This window comes from Folsomia candida, unplaced genomic scaffold (genome assembly GCF_002217175.1).
Source record: "Folsomia candida strain VU population unplaced genomic scaffold, ASM221717v1 Fcan01_Sc010, whole genome shotgun sequence".
Classification (NCBI taxonomy): Eukaryota; Metazoa; Arthropoda; class Collembola; order Entomobryomorpha; family Isotomidae; genus Folsomia; species Folsomia candida.
Genome location: NW_019091202.1, coordinates 566,291 through 586,258, shown reverse-complemented (window position 1 = coordinate 586,258; position 19,968 = coordinate 566,291). Strand labels below are relative to the sequence as shown.

At 35.3% G+C, this 19,968-nt stretch overlaps 1 protein-coding gene across 2 annotated transcripts; it reads left to right on the top strand.

Annotated features, from left to right (window-relative positions):
- Positions 1-609: 609 nt before the first annotated feature.
- LOC118436722 lies at positions 610-2,088 on the top strand. Of its 2 annotated transcripts, XM_035855300.1 has the most exons (3): positions 610-1,320; positions 1,404-1,686; positions 1,768-2,088. In XM_035855300.1, exons 1-3 carry the CDS (start codon positions 1,021-1,023, stop codon positions 1,776-1,778), a joined length of 594 nt encoding a protein of 197 aa, XP_035711193.1. In that variant the 5' UTR covers positions 610-1,020; the 3' UTR covers positions 1,779-2,088. The 2 variants fall into 2 exon arrangements, with proteins under 2 accessions (XP_035711193.1, XP_035711192.1); XM_035855299.1 differs by having other exon boundaries at positions 1,404-2,088.
- The last annotated feature ends 17,880 nt before the right edge of the window (positions 2,089-19,968 follow it).

Sequence of the window (19,968 nt, the reverse complement as noted above, 5' to 3'; positions counted from 1 at the left end):
GTATACCAATGTTTTCGCGGTATCCTCCCCAGAAACAAAGGGGAAATAGGGGGAATTCGCAATGACAACGTGAGCTTTGCATTGATCCGGTCGTCTCGAAATTGACGAGGACCTATTAAGATTAATTACATCCGAGTCGAGAAAACCTTCTAATATAATTGGAAATTTGGGTGTTGCACTTTCAAAAAAGAATTTATCCAGATTAAATCGAATCGAAGTATTATAGTTACGACCGTCAATAGAATATTTCCAAGTACATCGGATTCGTGGATGCGAAATGACCGTAGGTAATTTTAAAGTGGAAATAATAGCAACTAGCAAAAATAGAAGAATTATGATGATTTTGATTCGTAACATGTTTATCCGAGGTTCTGGGAAGATTTATATTTTTACACTGTGTGAAATCTTGTGTAGTTGAGCAAGTAATGGTTCCTGGGTGTTAAATTAAGTTTTAAAGTGTTAATTTTTCACATGTAGAAATATTTACATTCGAAGGAATATATTCCTTGGAAGTATTGTAATCATACCTGTTCACATTCGTTCACTAAAGTGAGTTTGAATATTGAATATGTACGAATTATTCAAAATCTTTGAATTTTGAAGGAATAATTATGCCCCATTCATTTATTGAATGAATATTGAATGAATAAATATGTCCCGGACATTTATTTAATGAATAATGAATGAATGAATAAAATTTTGAACTGAATGAATTGAATAAGGGATGGCTGAATGTAATAAATGAATTGTGAATAAATTTGGCTCTCATTCACTTCACGTTGAAGTGAATGAGCCTGTGATGTCTCATTCATTCTTTATGATTGTGGTCGAAATTCTCATGCTTTATGTGCATCATCATTGCGTGCCGGGAACTTCGGTCGGAGCATGGTGGGAGCCAGTTCAATATTCCAACACATTTTACATTAAAACCCGTGTTCCCAAATTTAAAAAAAAATCTTTCGAAAACTTTATACGGAGGGATTTAATTTTACAAGTTAACAATTGCAAACTAGAGTAGTTATGACATCACAAGTTAACCCTGGCGATGGCGAAGCTGTCCACACGGATCAAGAAATCGTCGACCTTGAGCATGACTCTGAGGGAGGTTCCAAGGAACCTAAACTCGTAAAACAACCAGGTTTTGAAAAGTTGTCGAAGTTCCGTTTCTTCTTTGAGAAGCAGTTCAGCTACCTTGGACATTCAATTGAGTCCCAGAAGTTCTTTTCAACTTGTAAAAAGTGCACCGAAACTGGTAAAAAAAGCCGTGTTTACTCATTTGGTGCGAGCAACTTTAACGTAAACGGAAATCGTCATTATAGAGTACGTATAATAACTTTATATTCCTCCGTGCAATTTATTAAGTAGTAATTAAATTCGTTAATTGTATCGACTATTTTTTGCAGAACTCACACAAAGATGTGTCTTTGGAAATTGAAATCCCACGAGAAAATCATAAGGTGAACGAGTTTTTTCACTCAAATCAAAACAAATATAATAAAAACGAACCAATACAATCAAAATTCAACTCGAATCTGCAAGATTTGGTCTCTGTTGATGGACTCCCTTTCAGTTTTGTTAATTGGCTAGGATTCAGGAACTTAGTATCTGACCTTAATCCACGAGTTATAGTTCCTGACCGAGTGACCTTGGCAAGAAAATTAGCAAACACGGTCAACAAGATTCTATGTAATTTTGACTTACTCAAATACACATAAAACTATAATAAAACCTTTATATATGCAATTTTCCCGCTTGTGCGAATTCCAGGTAAAACCTAAAATTCACTCAACCACGTTCAGGATTACAATGTTCACATATCATCAGACATATGGACAAGTAGACAGGGTGACGGAATTATGGGACTTAAATACCATTATAGTAAAAAAGATACGCAGAACCGAACATGGAAATTGGTGTCAAACGTCCTCTCAGCCGTGCAATTTAATGATCGCCACACCGGAGAAAATATAAAGCAAAAATTCCAGCAATCTATGGATTCATTAGGAATTAGCACGACCAAGGTGAATAGTAAGAATAAACATTCAATTTTGTTAATGATAAATAAATAATGCAATACTTTTAAACTCAGATCGGTTATCTTGTGACTGATGGTGCTAGCAATATGGTTTGCGGCTTTAGGAATTGTCAATTGCTAAGTAAGGAATTCATCTAAACAATAAAACAAAATGGTACTAATTCGCTCAAAAAATTAGATAACAAGTACATACCGTATATATTTGTAATACAAATTTACGTGCAAGTTCTATTTGACAATTATGTTAATTAATAAATATTAGAGTGGATATTACCGATTTTAGACATAAATATTTCAAAAAGCCTCTACCTCTAAGAATCTTGGAAATGTTTTGACTCAAATGCTTTCATCATTACCTTGAAATTTATATTAAATTTAAAGTTGGAGTTCGCCCGCGTAGCGCGGCAGATGCATATTACATAATAATTTGAACTCAAATTGTGGATGGACTACCATGCGCAAATTGTGAATACAAAAATAATTGACTAAACCGTCGCAAACATATGTAGCTAAAGGGTGAAATAAGTGTCATACATACGGCAAAATGAATATCATATTGTGTTTGCCAGTCGAAAATCCGTTAAAATGGGGGGTGGTTGCATATAATTCAAAAATACCTACAGTATATTGATCTTTCTACCCAACAATAAATTAAGGATTTTTTATGTGAAATTCGGTGAAATCGACGCGAATAGACCTTGCGCTTTTGGCTCATTTTGTACCTTGAATGTATTTCATCCGTAGCTTCAATTTCTGAAAAAATCTCATTTTACCCCGACCACACCCCCTGGCCGAAGGGGGTGGTCATATTGGTCCCACAAGTTGATAGGATCCACCTCGGGTCCTATGCGTAATGTCGAAAACCGATGTCGATTATCTCGATCCGTTCTCTTGTTATCCTGTCTTCGCATAAAGTAGCTGAAGCTACTTAATAAATGAACGAATATTTGAATGAATAAATGAATATTTGAATGAATAAATAAATATTTGAATAAATGAGTGAATATTTTAGTGAATGAATAAATATGTTAATGAATGAATGAATATTTGAATGAATATTCCCTATTGTCAATGAATGAATATTTGAATGAATATTCCCTATTGTTAATGAATGAATATTTGAATGAATGTTGCCTGCACTTCATGACAATGAATGAATATTTGAGTGAATAATTTTTTGTTGAACACGTCTGATTGTAATACCGGATTTCAAAGAGTGTATCCTCGACCTGGACTGTTTTTAAGGAAGTCCTTTGATGTCGCCAGCATCGATGTCAACTTCAAGGTTGAAACACGACACGGGAAGAACCTTAGAAGACACGACACGATAATTATCCTTTTCGATTTATGGCAAGGGTAATATGTGCATTAAGCATTTCATAAGTAATTGGTCCTGCCAGGACATGGATTAACTTTGGGATATGCATTTTTTAGCTCATTAGTTTCCTAGCATGAAAACGTTTTAACGGGATATCTCATTAATTGTTGCAATTTTGCTTAGTCCGGAAATTGGTTAAGAAATCTAAAGACCAATTCCAGTAATATGTATTTAACTTGCAAAGTTCTACTAATATTCCGGTGTTTCCACCACTGGCGTAAATAGGGGTAGGTGGGGGAGGTCCCACATATCGGCCCCCAAGATGAGACGGCCCCCGGCCGTCGGACGCTTGTGTGTATATATTATTGGATTTTTTTCATTGACGCATAAAATATTTAAAAAGCAGGAATAATTTTGAGTTAATTTATTTACTGGCAAACCTAAATCTGTTACCATTTCTTGCACTTTTACAAGTTGTTTTTAGTTTATACAAAGAACATTTACATACTGGCTGTATCATACATACTTGGGCTATATCTAAGTTCCCTCAAATGCATTTTTGCTGATAATTAACAAAGTATTAGATTTGTTTGTTAGAAATTTTTATGGATGAATGAGGCACTAATATTGTTTTGAAATCATCTCCAACTCATCCTGAAGATTTTTCCGAAACACCAAAAAAACTAGAGCTCGTCTGAAATGAAGCTATTATTTTAGTAGTCTACACCCATTAAAAATCTAAAGGAGTGGCATCAGGAGTAGTGATGCAACGAGTTCTACATTTCGAGTTCGAGCCGAGTTCGAGTACTCTGCAAAGCTTGGTGCAACTCTGCAATCGAGCACTCCAAAAACCGAGTGCACTCGGTTTTTCGAGTTCTGCAGCAATCGCTCTTCACTTATTTACAAATCTCAACCTACATATGTATGTGGACATATAAAAAAAGATGTAGTTATCCATTTCTAAAATTCAAATTTTGGAAAATTAATTCTATAATTTAGAAATATTAACGTTGAAAATATAAAAATTGTATTTCTCTAATTTAGTGCCAAATTACAAAATTAAAATGCGTTACTTTATGATGTTACCTTATTAGCACATTATCTATTGCTGTGTTAAATTTTGGACAACTAGAAACCCGAATTCATAAAAATTAGGGACCTTGATAACTTGAGCTTGTGAAATTAGCCGCTAGCGGATAAAACCTTTTTAACTTCTAACAAATCTGATTCAATAACGAATTCACCATGAAACTAAAAATTCAACTCACGCAGGTCATTTTTTAAACAAAACAAGGAAAATTGATCCAGGATTATTGTTTAAAAAATAAAAACCAGATCAATAAAGTGTTCAAAAACGATGTGCATATGACTTTTAAGTGCCACACCCACTGGCCTCATAGACGGTTTGGTTTAAAAAAACTTCGACATGTGCTTGTTCGGTCATAAACCTGAAATGATGTCGAAGCTGCTAAAATTCTCCACAAATTCGAGGTCGATAAAATCTTAAAACTTGTTCTCATTTTTTTATAACAAATTTTAAAGTATCTAATAGACTGAATGTCGTCCTTTATTTGTTCATATGGTTGAATCAGCTATGTACATAAGTGCAAAGTATATTTGTTGTTTTGTTTATTTTCAGACGAATACTAAGAGGAAGCATTTTTTTGTAGATCTCGGATCGGATGAACAAAAACGGGAACAGCGTCATTCCAGGAATGCTAATTATTTTTCACAAATCAGAAATAGTGAAAGAAATTAAATAATTAGCTGTATTTAAATGTTAATAATTAATTGAAAACTCGACTCGGCCTGGCTTATTAGTTTTTATTTTTGAGACAATAATTGGCTAATAATTTTTAGCAAATTAGGGTTAACCAGTTCAAATATATTAATTCGAATATTGTTTAATTAATGAAAATTTGCTTCACATCAACCCTCCAAACAATTCTGCTAAACATAGAATATATTGCTGAGTTGATACACACAAATTAGTTAGTGAAAGTAAAGATAGTGAAATTTCCAATTATTCAGTCATGAAAGTGAGAAATTAGATCAAGTGTGAAATAATGTGCAGCAAACATGCTGAAGAGAGTAAGAGTATATATATACACAAATGAAAAGGCCGCTTAGTCTACTTTGGGGTAAAACAATAGTAAAAAAGCTCGGCCGAGTGCAGAAAAAACTCTGCAGAGTTCGAGCTCAGCAAAATTTTGCCGAGTACCGAGTCTAAACGAGTACTCGTTGCAACCCTAATCAGGAGTTGTCACAGGTATCTACGAATTAGGAATGATTGAAATCCCTGACATTTCTTTTAACTCGGCTGCATACTGCATCGTTTTCAGTTAGATTTTCATTGGAAAGTTTGATTTCGTGTGAACTTTTGCCCTTTTTGGCCTCCTTTTGAAGTTTGTTGTCACTGGAGCAACTAACATGCAGCTGACATATTTTAACAACTTTTCCTATTTGGTTTTGGGTCAGAAGATTTTTTCGCCTTGAAAGGGAGTGGATTTTTCGAAAAACGGTACGCGAAAACTTGTTTGGGGCTGGAAGTTTATTGGGGATGCCAGTCCCGCTAATTTAGATATTGATCTAATTAAAGCGGAATTAAGTTCAAGATTTCTTGGAGAACGAGCAACACTGCATCTGGATAATTTCAACTTTTCGAAAATTTTCCTTCGTGACAATTTTCTTTCAGAAAAATGCGTAAGGAGATGGTCGACTTTGGATGTCGATTTCTTTGGCATTCGTTGACCGATTTTTGTTAACCAAACGTCTTATTCACCTCAAATCACTAAATACGTTTTGAGCGCAAAATTGCGCAAGTACAAAAAACCTTATCCCTCCATGAGTTTGGTCAGTTTTTCTAACTGTGCAAATAGGATCTGTGACTCTGTAATGCTTTGTGAATTATCATCAGAAACGCATTTGTGAGAACCTATGGTCCGAGTATGAATATTAAATAGAAGAATTACAGTGTAGCATTAAACTTCGTAGCTAGAATTAGCAAAAAAAACTGGCTCCCACTTGTAACAGTTCATTTAGATTTAGGCCCCCATGTCTAGCTCACATACCGGCCCCGAATCTATAGTTCCGCTATTGGTTTCCATCGAATGCAAATTTAGCATCAAGTGTTACGATAAGCAAGTGAGCAATGTATTGATCTACTTAAAATCCGCTATTGCATTTCTACCTTAAATTTTTGTATCTTAAGTAAATACATATGTACAGAAAATTTCCATCAATCAGTTATTAGTTTAGTCGTGTGGTCCAAAACTTACATAACGTAAGAAAAAATAAATATTTTATGTGCGTATACCAATGTATATATTATTTAGGTTATGTACATATTACCTAAAAGTATATATAACTATATTGTTGAATCATGCTTAGAATTAACTTGTAATTCTATGGGCCATGAGCCTTGTAAAAATTATTCATTGAATAAATTATTTATTTATACACACTCAAAACAAAACGGTGTCAATATATGACTTAACCGCCTTGGTTACAATTGTGATTTCGAGTAGTAATGAATTTTTTCCGTCCGGTCATCTATATTATAAGCTGGAAATGTCTGTTCGCAGTGATTTGTCCGCAACGGAAGTGAAAGTGGAGAAAGTTAAGTTTCGAATGGCGCGAAAATTCAAAAATTTTAATTAAAAAAATAAATACCCTCAGATGCCCACCGTATGACAACCACCCCCAGATAACCACTGCCGCTGTTTGACAAGCACCCCCAGATAACCACGCACAGACAATCACCTCCCGACAACCACATCCAGATAACCACCTCCTGACAACCCTCCAGATAACAGCGGTTGAAATCACCCCCAGATAACCACCTCCTGACAACGACCCCTGACAACCATCCCTAAATTACCCCCCCCCCCAAGATAACCACCACTCAAAACTATCTTGGGTGAGGTCTATTTGGTTCGAATTGATATATTTATACTGATAAGACAGACAGAGCTTCTGTTAGATTATTTTAGATCGCAGAGACCGAGTCGATTCCGTGCTGTGCTGTGCGCACAGCACAGGGTCGACGAGTTGTGTCAAGTCGGGACTGGGACGATTGTGCTGTGCGCACAGCAAAGTGGTACCAGTTGAGACGTGACACAACTCATTTGGAGTTGGTTGTCTGATAGTTGTTCTCTGTTAATGTTTGTCTGACGATGGTTCTTTAGAGATGGTTATCCTGAGTGTTTATCTAATAATAGTTATATTGTTTATCTTGGCCACGGTACCTTAAAGCGAAGTTAAATTAAATGGAAACCACTTAAGCTTCCATCGCGTAACATTTACTTTCACTGCTTTGCCAACAGACATTTCCAGCTAATAGTATAGATGCTCTCGCCCGGCGGGAGACGGGCTTATTCGCTAGAAACATTATAACTACCGGTATCAAAATCATCAAAACTCGGATTCAACATTGTAACCAAGGCGGTTAAGTCATATATTGACACCGGCGGTGTTGATTCGACAAATTTTTATTTTGAGTGCATATTATCTAAAAGGCTAATGATTAATTGTATTCAACATGCGATAACAATGAACCGAAAGATATATTACGAAGGGACCAGTCAGTTCTTTACATTTTTGTTGAAAATCATTGAAAACCTTGGGTGGACGGAACCTTTGTGATCTTCAAATCGAATTATTGTAATTTATGTCACAAGGGACTGTGCAGGAAACACGTGGTGGATTTGATGATGGTAGGGGTCAAGGCCTAAAGTCCTATCCTTGACACTCCGGGGGGGGGGGCGAAATTTCCTGAAAATCGAACGAATACTAACTATGTAAGCAAATGGCAGGTCATGTCATCCGAGAAGATGAAGCCAGATGGTATGTAAATAATGCACACGTCATAATTCAAATTAGCTCCTGTTAATTATAAATGATTAATGATTAATGAATTTATCTGCATAAATACAGTCAGGAAAGTTATGCCTTTATGTAATCTAAATTATTTAGATTTAACAATTGCGTTATGTACGTATTTACATACATATTATTATGTAAATACCTAACGGAAATCAATCCCACATAGTAATTTAATTGCGTAATTATCGCTGCGTGATATTCAAACATAATTTATGTGAATTTATTTATTTACATAAATATGTAAATATTCCTTGCATAACTTTAGCAAGAGGAAATTGTTTGGATAAATCGTATATTTGCAAATACTAAATATTTACTGAAAATTAAATACCGCAGTTGAAAACATTTAGTGCTAAACCTTTCTTGTGCTAATTGTTTTGAACAAAATTGAGCCAAATTTTGTGCTAAATTTTTACTCGTTTAAAAAAAATTAAATATGTATGTACAGGGTGTTAATAAAGTCCGATCCCATTTTTCCTGTAAAAAAGTGAAGGCTAGTATAAAAAAAAACTACCCGTGATACTTACAAAAAATGTTCGACATATTTACCTTAGTATTTGGTCTTGTTACCATTTACTTTAACCATGCCCTCAACTCTTTGTTTAAGGCTCTGTGCTAATTTTTCCAATGTGCCTCTGGAAATCGAATTCCATACATCTTGAACTTTTTTTTACTAGCTCTTCCCTCGTCCGGGGTTGTGGCTCTTTGTATACATTTTCCTTAAGTATGGACCACTGGTTCTTCAGGGGATTCAAATCTGGGCCGTTAGCGGCCCACACCCCCTTGCTCCAGACCGTTGAAACTTGCGTCTTGATGAGACTCAAACTCGCTTTTGCTGTATGGGCTATAGCACCATCCTGCATGAAAACTATTTTTCTTTCATTCGGAAATATTTCCTTGTTCCCCATGCTATCGAAATAGATAGGTAATATTTTTTCCATTTAATGCTTTGCATTGACTGATTTGCCTTTTGGTATGATATGTAGAGGGGTCACGCAACGTGCACAAAATCCACCCGCTACCATAACTTTAAGCCCGAATTTTGGGATCGCTCTTGATGGTACATCCGATTTGTTTTCTGTCCTGTAACGAACATTTTGTTGGTTCAATTTTGGATATAGTTCAATAATAGATTCGTCAGTCCAAAGGATGTGACTGCGCAATTCTTCACCAAGTCTTTTTTCACTCAAATGGGCACTTTTCTGAAGGAGTTCTTCAAATTTCAGACGGTCATCGATATATTTTTGTGACATGAGAGGTTTTTTTGGTTAGTTTGTAAGCTGTGTGACCCCACTTCGTAGTTTTCACAAATTTTTGCACGGTCACACAGTTAATTTGCTTCTTCTTCTCTTTATAGCGTTTTGAGTCATTTAACTCCCTTGCTCAATTACGTAATGAACTACCGGTTTTCTTGCAAAGTCTGTTTTTAATCATTCTTTTTGTGGTAGGTGACACCTTTCTGGGTCGCCCTGGTCGCTTTTTGTCGTGGACAAAATTTTTATTCTTCCATTTCCAAACAGTTCTGCGGCTGCAGCCCAATTTTTGCACAATTTCTGTAGGTTTAAGCCCCTGCTGATGCAATGTTTGTATCTCAACTCTAAGATGCTCATGACTTACACGTTTAGTTGTTCCTCCCATGGTAAAAATTTGAAATAAATAACTTCACTGGTTCAAAAGTTCCAGCTGAATTTGTAACAACCACGCTCCAAAAAATGCATGGGATCGGACTTTATTAACACCCTTTATGTATGCAGCAGAGACGAAAAGAATTTTGGAAATTTTGCAATGTTCTGATTTTTTTTTCTGGCTGAATACGCATAAATACTAAAAAGTGTTTTGACAAAATGTGCTGGGAAAGAAATTCAATTTTTCAGATTTTCGAGTCTGTCATACATTTAGAAATCCAAAATACAAGGAAATTGATCCACGTTCTTCTAAAGTTGCATTACCTGTACAAAATGCATACGTGACTTCCTCAAATTTAGATAAATGTGTACGGAAATCATGATACATATTCTAATCTCTTCCTTGAATTAAAACGCAATTTCCTTCCTCATTTTCGACACTCCGTGAAGTTGGCAAGGTGTTTAATTATTAATCCAACTCGAGAAACATGTCCACGCTTAAGTACTCATAACTCTAACTGACATTTGCATAAGGTAGACAGACCACCGAGCTAATTAGATTTCACGATAAACTTATGTATGTATGTATGTAAATATGCTGCGACACCAGGTTAATTACGGGTTATATCATAATCAATAAATAAACATGGGACCGTTCATATATTTAGTTTGTAATGATAATAATTTTTGAGTAGGAAAATTTTAACGTGATTTACCTTGAAATAAACCGTTACAGCGCATGTAACCAAGGGGTGAAAGGAGTGTGCCATACGTCAAAGTGAATATCAAATTGTTCGAAAATCTGTTAAGATTGACACTACTGACGTGTTTTCGACGTTTGTGTCAAATTTAACAGCTGATAACCCTTATGTGACCTTTATGTGACCTCTGAGGTCAAAATGGAGTTCACCATTGAATTCGGGGTTAAATTTCAGTTCAAATTGACATAGATATGTCCTATGACCTTTACATGACCTCCGAGGGTCAAAACTGAGGTCACCATTGAATTCCTCATTGAAAAATAGTTAAAAATGATGTGTCACATTTCAAAACTGACAAGTGACACGTTTTCGTCACTTTTCGTCACTATGACGACGTTATTGTCACAGGTGACGTCCAAACACAAAATGACATGAATTTTCGAATTCCTCATTGAAAAATAGTTGAAAATTATGTGTCACATGTCAAAACTGACACGTGACACTTTTTCGTCACTTTTCGTCACTCTGACGACGTCATCGTCACAGGGGACGATGTCACAGTGTCCATCTTCGAACTCGTCCTTAAGTTAAGTGTTACTCGTTAAGTGTTTACGTTCAAAATTTCAAGTCTCTATGTCTTTCCGTTCAAAAGTTATCGGAGCTACGGACAGACAGACAGACGGAAATAACGATCTTATAAAGGGCTTTCACCCCTTAATAATGGAAATTATGCTCATTATGAAAGTACATATTTATGTGGATTACAATAAAAGACACGTAAATCTAACCCGTTAAGAAATTCTGCAATAATAGACAAAATGGATCAAATCGCTCTGGATACATATAATTTTCTGCACAAAATTGAGCCACATTGTCCAACTTTTTATATAGTTGGGATTGTTGGAAGGCTTAATTTAATACCGTTGAACTAAAAAGTGGCAAATGTAATTCAAAATCTGCGTCTACACATATGAGCCACATAACCTGGCACATTTTTATACACGGAATCTATCAACTTATTTGGTGTTTAAAATTCTACATACTTACAATGAGGACGCAAATCATGTTCAACCCGGATAATTTTTTTGACTATGTTAGTTTGAAAGAGCAAATCTTAAGAAACAATATTTAGCGCGGCACTTGCGCAGATTTTAGCAAGTTTTGGGCGCCTCAATTACGCGAAAACGGGCAACTGCTCCCGCAAGACATAGATTACGGCGGAGAACTGAGCGAACTTGCGGGTCCCAGAACTTTCTGAATTTTTCACATCTGCGCAAGTGCCCCGCTAAATGTTGTCTCTTAAGAGTTGCTCCTTCAAACTAACATGGTAAAAAAATAATCCGGGTTGAACATGGCTTGCGCCCCGATTATTAGTTTAGTTTAAACATCACTCTGGTTGCAAAACAACAGTATGGGTCGCATACATACACTCAAAAAAGTGTGGTAATAAGTATATAATAGCGAGTTTTACCGCGAGTGTAGTAATCCAACCTATCACCATCCGCGGTAGAAAATTTACTACGATTTGTATTACCAACATAGGACAAAACTTCTACCGGATTGGAGATGAATATGGTAACCCTTTGTCACCAAATCTTCTACCACGTTGTGGCATATTTCTACCAAACGGGTAAAAGTGAGAGCGTCTCTTGTCTTCCACCAGCGCGGTAATGCATTAGTTTCCTGCCAGCCTTCTCTTTCGGTAGACTGCCATCACATTTGCAGGAAATTAATTAATTTATGTAGAAAATTAATTAATCAATTTCCGTGATGACAAAGTTAATTAGAGTGTCGAATCCTTCAAGGGGGAAGAAATTTGTCCCATGCGAGGCAGACTCAGATTATGTTGGGTTTTTATCAAATGGTAAGTTAATTAAATTTTAATTTGGAATTCTTTTCATTGTATTAAAAACTTTGTATGTTTAATAATTAATATTTATTTGTGATCAGGTTAGGTCAAAGTTCCAATTGGATAATGACGTTCCTATCGAATTAGAAGACGAAGAAGGGGCTGAAATCGACAGTGAAGTATTCCCACTCTTTTTAGGTCAGTCGTCAATCCCGAACGTTGTGTTCCAAATCAGGGGAGAAGTTTCGTCCCAGAGTGAACATATTCATTCAACTTGCTCACAGGCTGTTTTTTATGGTAAGAGGTCAATAAATTGTTTGGATTTAAATAATGAATTGCGATTCCTACTGAAAATACTAATTGCAAATGCAAATTATTTAATTCATTTAGTTAACAATTCTTCGCCTTCAAGTACAAGTTTCTCTCCCATCGTAGTTCCATCTGGCGACCAAGAAGTCGACAATTATAAGCAGGTAGGTCATTCTCAAAACCCGATTTCCAAGAACTTAATTGTTCTGTAGACACACTTTTTTAGATTTTGGTGTGGCATATGGAGCAGAATCCTGAACTGGAAAATCTCGTCTCGGAGTGTAACAGGAATAAATTTGTGGAAGCATCAACTGGGTCAATATTGATTAAAGAATTTGTTGGGAAATTAGTTCAAATTAAAGGGCAAGTGTCGATTAATTAATTTTCCCTACAAATATTTTGTTTAAAATTGCTAATCTATATTTTTCTCCACAGAGAGTCACCATCAACCAGGGAGCAAAAATTATTTGCAAAAGCTATTCTTGAGCTCGTTCCAGCATGGCGTTATCCTGGGACGGTCGACGGAATTGTAAAAAATTAATTTTCCTCTGCTTTATATATTTTGTATGTGATTATTATTATTTTTCCTTTTAGGATATCTTATATGATGAGGTCAACAGATCCGGTTTAGTACAAGCAAAGCTTCGACATATCCACAAAAATTTGAAGTCCGGATCAAACAATAGGGTTGCACCGACCAGGAAGAGAGTGGATCAAGATTCTGGTGGTCCAATTCCGAAGAGTTCAAAATTACTTGTTCAAGTTGTTGAAGAAATCACATCCAATTTTGATTCACTTATCCACGATTTAAATAGCACATGCCCCAAAACCGGATTATCGGAGATTTCACGACTAATGAAAGAAACTTTACCACACCGAGCTCAACTGAGATTAATTAGTAACCCTTCTCTTCTAAAATTGTATCCTAAATTTACGGAGTGCGATTTTCTGGTAAGGTCAAGTAGGATTAAGTATTTTTATAAATTGTGGTTTAACTATACGAGCAACATATTTATGTAGATTAACCACGAATTTAATTTGATGTTTGAGGACTTATCTTCTAAATTTCTGGATATTTGGCCTGCCTTTTCAACGAAATTAATTAATCACGTGAAGGGATTAAAGGTCACTCCAGCATTAGAAAAATTTCTTGCCACAGAATCTGGTTGGTTTGTATAAATTTTGAACGAGTATTTATAAATAATTGTTTATAATAATGTTTAATTTTTTTTAAAGGAAAATGGGATGACTCAATCTTTGCTTTACTTGCACTGTTACAATTAATTCCGCTGGCGCCACAAGGGAAAGGAAAAGGGAGCCGGGCTAAAATTGAAGACGCACGTCACCGTCTTGTATCATTTTACAAAGTTTGCAAATTTTTTAATCAATTATTAAATTAGGCTACTTTTCGTTATAGTAGTAAATTTTTATTAATTTTATGTATTTGTTGACAGACTTCTACCCCTTATTCATCGATTTTGGACACATGGACTGCCGAGAAGACACAGCCAAATTTAGTCTGCATTGGGGAATCGTCAGCTGTAATTTCCTCCTACTTCATCGTGTGTGATGGAGTGATCATCCCAATTAACGCCAAGAATTCTGTAGAAGCTGTCGATACGCTTTTCAAAACCCACTACGTGCTCGCCGCCGAGTACGACAAGAACCTCGTCGGATTTTGGAAATTCATTCAAGTGTATATTTATAAGTTAGACGTGCCAAATACGCACCTACCACGTAAAGTTAAAGAAATATTTGCACAATTGTGCAATTATTTTAACACAGATTAGCTAGGATGTTTACATGTCCCCAGTGCAGTAGGATATTTGCAGGGGTGATCGAAATAACAAAACATTTAAAATATTTCCACACTTTTGGTCACTTTAAATTCCCTAGATTAGTTTGCCCTAGTATTTCTTGTAGTGTAGATATTAGTACATGGAGTGGATTTTTGCGGCACATAAAATCACATGGGGAGGTGATAGATAATAATTTTATTAATAGTTTGGAGGACCACGAAAATAATATAGCTCAGCCGGTACTTTTAAATCCATCAATTGACAAAAATTTTGACAGATTTGCTTGGGAAATTTTGCTCAAGACTTTTGTCGACAGGTGTGAACCATTCAACCGTAGATTTAGTGATGATAGAATTAGAATATTGTATTTCTGAATTGTTAAATTTGATCATTAAGATGTCCAGTCAGTTATTTAATGATACTGAAGAATTTTCATGCCAGGTCAGGGTTTTGTTGTCGGCATTTCACAACATGAAATCTAGTTATCTACGCCAAAAATTTTTTGAGAAGAGTGATAAACTAATTCTTCCTATCGAGAAAAGCTTAGGTTCGAGAATTGAGGTCCGTGTACGAGATAACAAGCGACAACAAGTAGTAGTGTCGGATACATTTATGTATGTTCCATTACTCAAAACTTTGGAACAAATTCTCTTATCTCCATCAGGATTGTGTTTTTTTAATTCGGACAAGTCTATTTTAAGTAATTGTTATGAGAATTTTAAAGATAGTTTTAAGTCGAATAATTTATTTTCTAAATTTCCGGACTCAATTCAACTTCAGTTATTTTATGACGATTTTGAGACAGTTAACCCCTTGGGTTCAAAGCGTGGCGTCTATAAAATTGGAGGTCTATATTTTATAATTAGAAATTTGCCAGATTATTTTAATACCCAATTGAGCCAAATCCATTTGTTAGGGTTATTTTATACAGAGGATGCCAAAAAATATGGCATTAATTCTATTTTAAGTCACTTGATACCAGATTTTCAAGCCCTAGAAACGAATGGTATTCGAATTAATGACAAGGTAATTTTGGGGACAATATGTTCGATTGTCCACGACAATTTAGGGGGCAATTCAATCTTAGGTTTTGTAGAGTCGTTCAGTTCTAATTATTATTGTAGAATTTGTTGCACTTCCAAATCAGACGCGCAAAATCTATTTGACCATAATCAGATGGTAATACGTGATAGGAATAATTATCAGGATCATCTTGCATCGAAAACTTTTGGTATTCAGTCAGGTTGTGAGTTCAATAAGTTGAAGTATTATAATTTTCTTGACTCTCCTACAGCTGATATTATGCACGATCTTCTGGAAGGGGTGGTTCCTTATGAAGTTAAGATTGTCTTGCAAAAATTAATTACTTTGGGGACCTTCACATTGGAAACTATAAATTCAAGATTATTAGCTCATAATTTTGGTTACTTGGAATCTAGGAATAGACCGAATCCAATTAAATTAGACGGGACGGGTAACAAAATAGGGCAAAAGGCAGCACAAGCTTGGTGTTTAATTAGATATTTGCCAATTATTTTAGGTGATTTAATAATCACCGACAAAGAAGTAAAGTACTGGGAATTACTTTTGCAATTGTTAGACTGTATGAGTTTGATATTTTGTAGAAAATTTTCAGAGTCCACAATTGAATCGCTTCGTCGTAAAATTATTGATCACCATATGCTTTTTAAACTGTTGTTCCCCGATAAGCGTTTAATTCCCAAGCACCATTTTCTCTGTCACTATCCGTACATCATAAGAAAGATGGGTCCACTTATTTCTTTATGGACAATGCGCTTTGAAGGAAAGCATAATTATTTTGCTCAGTTAGCCAATCATACGAGAAATTTTAGAAACATTTGTTATTCCCTAGCGATGCGACATCAACAATTCAGTTACCACGTTTTTAATACTCGATGCTCGTTTGACAGCTTAAAGGCGGATAGTATTCTATCAATTAAATTGTCCGAATTTTTAGAGTCATTTGACATAATTGAAGAATTGAGGAAGTATCCCAAATTCACAGATTGTGACCTCGAGACGGAAGTTTTCACTACAAATCAAATATGGTACCGGTCTTATAATTATAAACGTAACTTTGTTGTGTGTTATGAATTTGGTCCGATTTTCCCTGTTTTTGGAATTATCATGGAGTTTATTTTGTTAAATGATTTAGTTTGTTTACTGCTTGTTAGGGAAATTAGTGTAGAATATTTTGAACAAAAATTGTTTGCATATAAAGTAAATGTTAATAGTGATTATTTTAGATTAATCGATGTTAGTAATTTAGCTATTCATGAATGTATGGAACTGCAGCAAAATGTGAAGTTGGATGGTAATTATATAGTTACGAGGCAATGTTTATAATTAAAAAGCCTGTATAGTTAAGTAATACACTAAGATGCAATCAGAATTTGTTAAAATATTGAATTTATATGTTTATAAATAAATAAGAATGATTATACGTCACGTGAGCCATTATTATTTCATTATTTACTACCAGCAAGCATTACCGAGTTTTTTACCGACTGTAGACCTGCATATTACCATTATCACCAAACTTATTACTGCGTGTTTACTACTTTTCTACCAACGTAGTAACGATGGATCTGTTGCTGCACGGTAGCGGCTCTTCTACCAGCGCAGTAGAGTCACATATAGTCACCGCCTGGTAACATTCTGGTGATAGAATTTTTTTGAGTGTAGATAAAATCCAGCTTTTTAGACAATTCTTGCACGGCCCCTTCCACACATTAATTCATACGTGGGTTTGCCTCGCGTCTGATGTAATCTTTTCGACATTTCGAGGTTAAATGCATAATACCCGTGTTGTTGACACATTCATTCATTCCTACTTCACCCTTCATTTAGACAAGATCTCTTACAAAATGTCTTATCAAAGGGATTTCCTCCCACCGCTAAAATTCCATCTTCGCCCGTGCCACTTTTTGAAATGTGTAAACTTCGAGTTCTCCCCTTCTTCGGGGAGACTGGCCAAATTAAAATCTGTAAAATTACTTCGTTTCCCCAACTTCCAGTCTGTCCTTTCCGTTTCGTATTGTTTGGTCCTCTTTTTGAACCTTTGTTTGGGTCCGATCGGGACGCGGGACAAGTTACAAGGCGCCGTATTCTTTCTGCTCATCCTGGTCGCCACAGTGGCCAGGTGGAATCAGGGATTGCATAATAACGGAGCGATTCAGACGATTAATTCCTTCCTGCATTTTGAAGATTGGATTTTTAGAGGTATGTATTTTCTCGAATGAAATTCTAATATAAATTTTCAGAAATTACGATTATGTAGTATCCAAGGACTTTTAACAGTCTGAAGGTCTAACTTTCCAGAATTTCGGTTTACTTCACAAATGTGTTTAATCTTTGCCATGAAGTACACCCACTTAAATGAAATTTGTGCAAGAAATTGTGTGATTTTCAGGCAAAATTACTTGCCCTGGTGCCAGAAATAAGCGTCACAATGTAACCATATTCTATTCGTTTTATTATTAACTAGCCCTTAAGCCCGTCTTAAAGACGGTCCTAATTTAGGGTCCTAAACGAACGAACCAATCATAGGATCAACGAAGTAAATATGTAACTCGCGCGAATTTTGTTAACGGAATTTTGCTAACGTGGCCAAGGAATTTGTTAACGTTGCTAAGGCATTGTTTAACGTTGCTAAGGAATTTTTTTAACGTTGCTAAGGAATTTTATAACGTTTCTAAAGAATTTTTTTGACGTTACTAAGGAATTTTGTAACCCTGCTAAGGCATTTTTTAACGTTGCTAAGGAATTTTTTTAACACTGTTAAGGAATCTTTTAAACATTGCTAAGGAATCTTTTAAACATTGCTAAGGAATTTTTTAACGTTGCTAAGGAATTTTTTAACGTTGCTAAGGAATTTTTTAACGTTGCTAAAGAATTTTTTAACGTTGCCAAGGGATTTTTTAACGTTTCTAAAGAATTTTTTTGACGTTACTAAGGAATTTTGTAACCCTGCTAAGGAATTTTTTTAACACTGTTAAGGAATCTTTTAAACATTACGAAGGAATTTTTTAACGTTGCTAAGGAATTTTTTTAACGTTGCTAAGGAATTTTTTAAACATTGTCAAGGAATTTTTTTAACGTTGCTAAGGAGTTTTTTTAACGTTACTAAGGAATTTTTTAAACATTGCTAAGGAATTTTATTAACGTTGCTAAGGAATTTTTATAACGTTGCTGAATAATTTTTTAACATTGCCAAGGATTTTGTGTAACGTTGCTAAGGAATATTTTAACGTTGCTAAGGAATTTTTTAACGTTGCTAAAGAATTTTTTAACGTTGCCAAGGGATTTTTTAACGTTGCTAAGGTATTTTTTAACTTTGCTAAAAAGGAATTTTAGGATTTTATTTTTATTGTATTTTACTTGGGTAGGGAGAATTTTGCAGGTAGATAACGAATACTTTGAGGATTCTTTAAACCTAAATCATTACAGAAATCACCGAAATCACAACCTAAATCATCATCGAAATCATAACCGAAACCATAACCGAAATCATAACCTAAATTATAACCGAAATCATAACCGAAATCATAACTGAAATCATAACCGAAATCATAACCGAAATCATAACCGAAATCATAACCTAAATCATAACCGAAATAATAACCCGATTGGTGGAGCCAGAATTTCAACAGCCAATCAGAATGCAGGGATGTCACGGAAAATTCCACGGGACGGACTTTTGGAAATTATAATATAGATGGGCTACTACATTAGTACTATTTTTGCATTAATTGTTCCCCGCATTTTTATTTTCCCTGCTGCCGAGTGCACAAAAAATTGAAGAAATTTCGCTGTAATCAATTCTAATTAGTTTAATCATTTTTGTAGCAGAATTATTCAAAGAAAAAAGTGTGTACCTATGCATATCATAATTTTTTCAAGGTGTATGTACACTCAATAATTTTTTGAGAATATTGTTACCGCCGGAGATACTATACAACTCTACCGCGTGGTAACACTATAGTATGGTACCCACATAACAAATTGTCTTCTGAGGGTAAGAAATTGCTTCCGGTATCGGTAATATTTTTATTACCTGATAGTTGACATTGAGGGCTGACCAGGATCTAGCCTCTGTATATATGCTACCCTTCGGTGATAAATTATTACCCGAGCGGTAGAGTTGCATAGTACCTCCGCCGGTAACAATATCGTCAAAAAATTATTTAGAGTGTATGTACGAAACATTCAAGAAATCTTGCTTTAATAAATTTGGCTAAGTTTCATCATTTTTCAACAAGAAAAAACATTGCACACAATTTTTTTCACTTTTCCCTAGATCTCTCAGCGCATCACGACGTTCCACAATCCTTGGTTGCCAAGGCAACGAAAGCGTTCCTCTGGCTTATCGAGATCTCCATTCCGCTCGTGTGCCTGTTTCACTTCGTCCTGCTGCTTATCGTCCCA

Coding starts and splice junctions, on each gene's coding strand:
- LOC118436722 (XM_035855299.1), top strand. CDS start 1,021: ATGACATCACAAGTTAACCCTGGCGATGGCGAAGCTGTCCACACGGAT. Junction 1,321..1,403: donor ACGGAAATCGTCATTATAGA/GTACGTATAATA, acceptor TATTTTTTGCAG/AACTCACACAAAGATGTGTC.